Source organism: Melospiza melodia, chromosome 10, assembly GCF_035770615.1.
Source record: "Melospiza melodia melodia isolate bMelMel2 chromosome 10, bMelMel2.pri, whole genome shotgun sequence".
In the NCBI taxonomy this organism is placed as follows: domain Eukaryota; kingdom Metazoa; phylum Chordata; class Aves; order Passeriformes; family Passerellidae; genus Melospiza; species Melospiza melodia.
Genome location: NC_086203.1, coordinates 22,283,385 through 22,289,702, shown reverse-complemented (window position 1 = coordinate 22,289,702; position 6,318 = coordinate 22,283,385). Strand labels below are relative to the sequence as shown.

Below are 6,318 nucleotides of genomic sequence, written 5' to 3'. Positions count from 1 at the left end.
ATGCCCCAGGTATGCGTGGTTTCTCCTGCCCTTTGTGTCCATGGAGCTGCCAGTACCAGTGTTTGTGAGGGTCTTGTCCCATCCTTCAACCAGGGAAGGTGCCAGGGTGGTTCCTCCTGCAGCACGGCCAAGGAGAATTGTGGAGGGCACAGGGCAGAACCATAAAACACAAACAATGATCAGAAAAAAAAGCAAAGCTGGGTTCCAGTCTGTCTGAGGGCATTTAACTGGGGCCATTTTCTCTGAAACTCTGAAACTGGAGTTTGGAACCTTTCTTGGGGGAGAACAGTGATGAAAAGCCTGTGACACCAAGGTGGCCCTGGGCACAGGGGTTGAGAGAACTGGATGGTGCATCCTCCACCCAGCTGTGCAGGCAGCAGGCACGTGGCTGCTGCAGCAGCACAGAGCAGGGGCTCAGCTTTTCATCTGCCAGTGAGTCACTTGGCAGAGGAGGAAACCTCTGACAGCACCGAGGATGTGGAGGCGGCTGCTGTGCCCCTGCCTGGTGCTGAAGGTGCTCCAATGGCTGTGGCATACAGGGCACAGCCAGCTCCCTTCCCACAGCGCCACTGCACACCCAGCACTGCAGCTGCACCTTCCTCAGGGTGAGACCATCCAGCTGCAGTGGTGCCCAGTGCTGGCAGTGCATGGTGCAGGGCAGGACCACCTGCACTCTCCCCCTGTGTGGCCTCCCCAGCACCAACCCCCAGACCAGCTGCCTGCCCTGCCTGCCTTCTGGGGCCCAGTGTGCCCAAATTGCCCAAATTCGCAGACCCTGCGCTCAGCTGGCTGCCACAGCCTCCTGACCCCACAGAGGAGGGGATCAGGGACCAGAAAATCTTCATGTGCTAGTGGTGAACAGTGTCCTGGGAATGGAGAGGTGCAGGGAGCAGGAGTGGGACACTGTGTGCTACTGCCAGCACACAGGTGCTGTCATGGGGACCTGAGGTGCCACATGTACCTGCTGGCCTGGCCAGAGAAGAGCGATGGTGATGGCAGGACTTTGCCAAGGCTTTGATGGCTCAGGCACTGCTGAGGTGCAGGCAGGGAGGAGCAGGGGCGCAGGCTGGGAGCTGGAGTGCAGATGTCACCCTGCAGGATGGAGTCCTGAGCTGATGGGACTTTTTGACGCTGTGGCCGTACCATTGCCAGCTCAAGCCTGGGCAGGGTGGGCAGTTTTCCAGCCGGACAATTAAGCAGATTAACCAATTACCTGAACCTTGGCAGGGCCCCACATCCCAGTGGCTGCCAGGGTGCTGCATATCCGTGCTGAGCTTTTGAGAGACAAGTGTGGGGCAGGTGTGGGTCAGGGCCCCCTCAGACCTTCCTCAGGACCCTGCTAGTGGATCCGACTGCCCTCTCCCTCCGCCTACCCCCGGCGGCCGCGGGACCAGCCTCGGCCGGGCAGCCCTGCCCGTCCCAGGGGCAGCATCCCCCGTCCGCCGCCCCGCCGCGTCCTGACCCACGGAACCTGCCCCGGTGCCCCCCGGAATCCACGTCCCGGAGGAGCTGCGCCACGGAGAACCCGTCCCCGGGAGCGCACCCGAACCTGCCCCGGACTGAGCCGAGCCCCGCGGACCCGCTCTCCCCCGTGGCCGGCCCTGCGGATCCCGTCCCGGCGGCGGCCCCGGCCGTGCCCCGCGCCCCCCCTCCCGGTGCGGGCGGGCTCCCGTGCGGGTGCCCGCGGCTCGGGGCGGCGCGTGACCGGCTGCCGCTGCCGCCGCCGCCCGCTCCGCCGCAGAGCCCGGCCCGCCCGCACCGGCACCGGCACCGGCAGGTCAGCGCGGGGGGCTGCGGCTCCCGGGGCACCAGTTCTGGGGCCGCCAGTGCTGCGGCGGGCGGCGGGAGGGGGCTGGCGGCACCGCGGCCCGCGCACCGGGCACCGAGCGGTGGAGCCGGCCCGGCGCGCTGCGGGTGGGGTCGGCGGGATGCGGCGGCCGCACCGGCCCCGCTGTGGTCCCGCACCGGCCGCGGCCCGACTCCGCTGCGCAGCCCCGCCGGTAATCCGCGCCGCGCCGCGGGGCCGCCGCCGCAGCACCCTGGCGGTCCCGGCCCCGTTCCCGGCCCGGCGGGTCTGAGCCGTGAGCGGCGGCAGCGCGGGGCTCCGGGCCGAGCATCCCCGCCGGGATGCGGCCGGGACGCGCCAAGGTGAACGGTGCGCGGCGGAGCGGGGCCGCCGGCGGCGGGGACAGCGGGCGAGGACACTGGGGATGGAGAACCGGGGAGGGGACACCGAGAGGGACGCCAGGACTGAGCACCGGGGAGGGGACATTAAGGATGGAAAGGGACACCGGGGTCGGGGCCACTAAGCACCAAGGACCACCCACACCGGAGACACCGGGATAGGGAGCACCAGGGGACACTGGGAAAGGGAAGACTGGGAATGGGGTCACTTGGGACGGGGACAGCGGGGAACAGAGCCCAGGGCTACCCGGGAAGGGACAGCCAAGCCACTGTCTCTCTCCCTGGGCAGTGGGTGGCCAAGGGCACAGCAGCATCACGGCCACCGCACGAGTTACCCGGGCATCTGCCGCCGATCCTGGCTCACCACATCCCCATTCCCACAGGGTCGACTCGGTACTCACCATGGCTGCAGCACAGCTCGTCACCTGGGGGATGCTCCTGGCCACCGGGGTCCCCGCCAAAGCCCAGGGGGTGCCGCCGGCAGGGCTGTCCTTCGGTGGGGACCCCTTGCACAGGGGACAGCAGTGGCCAGGCCCATCCCCTGCCTGGGAGGCATCGGGGGAGCCCAGCGGTGCCGGGGCCCCAAGGAGTGAGCGCTGGGGGGTCAAGCACCCCGTGCACTGGTCCCCACCTCTGCAGGCAGGTGATGGCACCAGGGCACGCCTGGAGATGGAAACCACTGTGACAGGTGCTGATAGCAAGGTCTGGAGGGACGGCAGCACAGTCCCGGCTGTGACAGAGGAGCCGCTTCTTGCCTGGCAAGGGCACGAAGCTGAAGTCCAGGACAGGCCCCTGCCCCACGGCTCTGCACTGGGTACGCCGGGCCCTGAGGTGCCCACGGACAGAGGGGCAGACTCTTCAGGGCCACCCTGGGCAGGGCAGGGCCTCTCCCTGTCCAGGCACAGCGTCTCCAAGACAGCCAGCACTCCCAGCCCTCAGCCAGCCGCACCCACCACTGCCCTGGACCCCATGCAGGTGGCAGGGATGAGGACAGCAGATGCCCAGACAGGGGGACACACAGCAGCAGAGGCACACACAGCGGTCCCGGGCCTCTCTCAGGATGCCAAACTCACTTCAGCCAGCAGCCAGTCGGTCCCGCCGGGCACAGCCCCTGTCTCCGATCCCGGAGGAACGGGGCCAGCCTGGGGTCCCCATGCCAGCCCTGGCTCTGTGCAGCTGGTGGGCAGCTGGGGGGACACGGGAGGGCCCCCCAGCCCCTCCCCGGCTCTGCCCAGCTCTGCCCCACGGCTGCGCCACACAGCCCCGTCCTGGGGGCTGGCTGAGCCCTGGACTCGGGCGCTCCCGTCCCTCCAGCGCAGCACCCGGAGGGCCCCGCTCAGCCGCGCCACCACCAGCCCTGGCGATGCAGGTCCCCGGACGGACCCTGGGACTATGGGGCAGCGGGGACCTCAGCCTGTCCCAGGGTCCGTCCCCAGCACCGGCCCTGCGCCACCCCCCGCCTCCAGCACGGCCACCGCCGGTACCCCGAGCAGAGGTAGGAGCCAGCGCAGTGCGGGGGGACCCCTTGGTATGGCGGGGACCAAGCCCTGCAGGTGTCAGCGCCCGGCTCTGCTCTCTCTCGCAGGGCTGCTGCCCCAGGAGGACGTCGGCTCCCCGCAGCAGGTCCGGGGCGCCGTGGGCCCTGTGAGTGTCCCAAATGCCACCCAAACGACCCCACAGCCAACGACACATCCCACCACGGGGACGCTCGGGACAAGGCACCCAGGTGATACAGGGCTGCGTCCAAGCCCATCCGTTCTGCAGACGCTGTGGGAGCCCATCCCCGGGGCGTCGGGGCTGGCGGGGGGAAGGCAGCTATCTTGGGCTGCCCAGCCAGGACACAGTGACACCTTCAATCAGGATTGCCACCTGACAGCGGCCCTAATCTACTCCTGCCCGCAGGGATTAGCGCTAAATGCTCGGTGGGTGGGGGCTTCCCCAAGGGGGTGGGGGACGTGACCGGGGTTGTGCCACCCCTTGCACTGCGCGTCCTAAGAGAAAACCCCGGGAGGCACCGGTGGGCAAAGCCCCAGCCAGCACAGGGCATCCCCCGCTGCAGTGTCGGGGTGCCACATTTGATGCAGCCCAGTGCGGGGTGCAGGTGCGGCCGGAGTGGCACCAAGCCCCCCACTTCCCCGACTGTCCTCCTCCTTCCTACCTACAGACACGCCGGGGACGCAGCCCGCAGCCTCCAGCACCGCGGCCCCCTCGGCCACGTGGCGACGGGCAGGGATGACGCCTCAGCCGGTGCCCCGAGATCCGTCATGGCCGCAGCCACAGCCCACGGTCCGTGCCCCGCCGGCGCTGGGGGCCAACGCGAGCGGGCTGCGCTGGGCCGAGCTGCAGCGCCAGCTGGGCTTCTCCTGGGAGGCCCACGTCTATGGACTGGCTGCCGTGTTCCTGCTGCTGGCGCTGGGCTGCCTGGCCGGGCTGGCGGGGACAGCCATCCTGCGGCCCTCACACCTTCTCCACGTTGCGGGGGCCCAGGGGCTGCTGCTGGCCGCCTGCCTGCTGCGGGCCACCTTCCTGCTGCTGGATCCCTACGGGGCACGGGGCCGCCTGCCCACCCCGGCGCTGCTGCTGCTCAACACGGCCCCTTTCCCCCTGCTGCTCGCCGCCTTCGCCCTCCTGCTCCAGCGGCTGCAGCGCCTGGCCCAGCTTCAGCTGCTGCCGTCCCGGCTGCGGGGGCTGCCGGCGCTGGGGGCTGCTGCCGCCCTGCAGGGTGCGGTGATGGGCGCCGCCGACCTGCTGCCGCCTCGGCTGGGGCTCCCGGCCGCGCTGGGGCTGCAGGCGCTGGGCTGCGGGGCGGGGGCTCTGCTGCTGCTGGGGGGGCTCTGGGGGTGCTGGCGGGCGCTGCGGGCGCCCTGCGAGGGGCCGGGGTCGCAGCCGGGGGCGCGGGCGCTGCTGGCGGCGGCGGTGGCGGGGCTGCCGGTCTGCGGGCTGCAGCTCTTCAGCGCTGTGTGGCTGCGAGCAGTGCTGGGGCCCCAGGGGCGCTTCTCCCGGCCCAGCTGGGCGGCACAGCTCTGGCTGCGGATCGGCGAGCTGGGCACGGCCCTGGCGCTGCTGGCGGCCGCCGCCGAGCCCGTGCGCTGCCGGTGCCGCCGCCGGAGCCCCGCCGGCCACTCCTGCTGGGCCAAGGCACTGCGGTACTTCTGCGCCGGCCGCAAAGCTGAGGCACCCGAGTACCCCAACAACTGCTACGACTGGGCCGGCGGCGGCAGCGGCGGCAGCGGCGCGGAGCGGACACCCGCCAACGACATCTCCAAGAACCTCATCCGCAACCCGGCGGAGCAGCTGCCGCTGCGGGCTCTGAAGGACAGCAACGAGGTCTGGGCAGCTGGCACCGGGATGCCGGGGCTCAGCCCCAAGTGCCCCAACATGCTGGCCGCCCGCTCCTGCGCCGCCTTCGAGCAGGGCTCGTCGCCCTCCCTGGGGGAGCTCATCTTCCGCCCGCCGTCCCCCATCGACCTGCGCCGCAGCATCGACCAGGCGCTCTGCCGCCGCCACCTCCTGCACGACGGCCTCTTCGGCCGGGCCCGCCGCGGCTCCGGCTCCTCGCTGCACGGCTCCCCTGCCCCCGACAAGACCCCCAGCCTGGGGCGCATGGTGCGCTGCAGCTCGCTCACGGAGCTGCCAGGCCCCCGCCAGCCCCACGGCACCATCACTGTCACCGTCACCGCCTCGGCCAGCTCGCTGGAGAGCAGCTCGCTGAAGATCAGCTGGAACCCCTGGCGCCACGGGCTGTCCTCGCCCGACAGCCTGCCCCTGGACGAGGCGCCCAGCCGGGCCCCGCTCCTGGTGCCCGCCGGAGCCCCCGGCTGCGAGCGGGAGGGACCCCGCGCCTTCCCAGCCCTCGGCAAGGCGCTGGACTCCCGCAGCCTCTCCAGCGACACCATTGAGCTCTGAGCCCGGGACAGGCAGAGACTGGGGGCGCAGAAGGACGATGTGAGGGTGAGGACACTGTGAGGGTGCGGGGGTCTGATCCTGCGCCCCTGTAGGGCCGGGCAGGGGCGGTTCCATTTGTGCCAAACGAGAGAAATAAAGAGTTTATGCTGGGAGGAGACGGTCCCGTTGGCATGTGAAAGCGGTGGTGGGCAGCAGCACCCCCGATCCCCACCAATTCCTACCCTGAGC

The 6,318-nt window shown here is 70.5% G+C and overlaps 1 protein-coding gene across 1 annotated transcript; it reads left to right on the top strand.

Annotated features, from left to right (window-relative positions):
- Positions 1 to 6,242, top strand: PRRT3 (proline rich transmembrane protein 3). The gene is made up of 5 exons (XM_063164335.1): positions 1 to 9; positions 1,344 to 1,777; positions 2,568 to 3,679; positions 3,770 to 3,910; positions 4,349 to 6,242. Exons 1-5 carry the CDS (start codon positions 1 to 3, stop codon positions 6,088 to 6,090), a joined length of 3,438 nt encoding a protein of 1,145 aa, XP_063020405.1. The 3' UTR covers positions 6,091 to 6,242.
- The last annotated feature ends 76 nt before the right edge of the window (positions 6,243 to 6,318 follow it).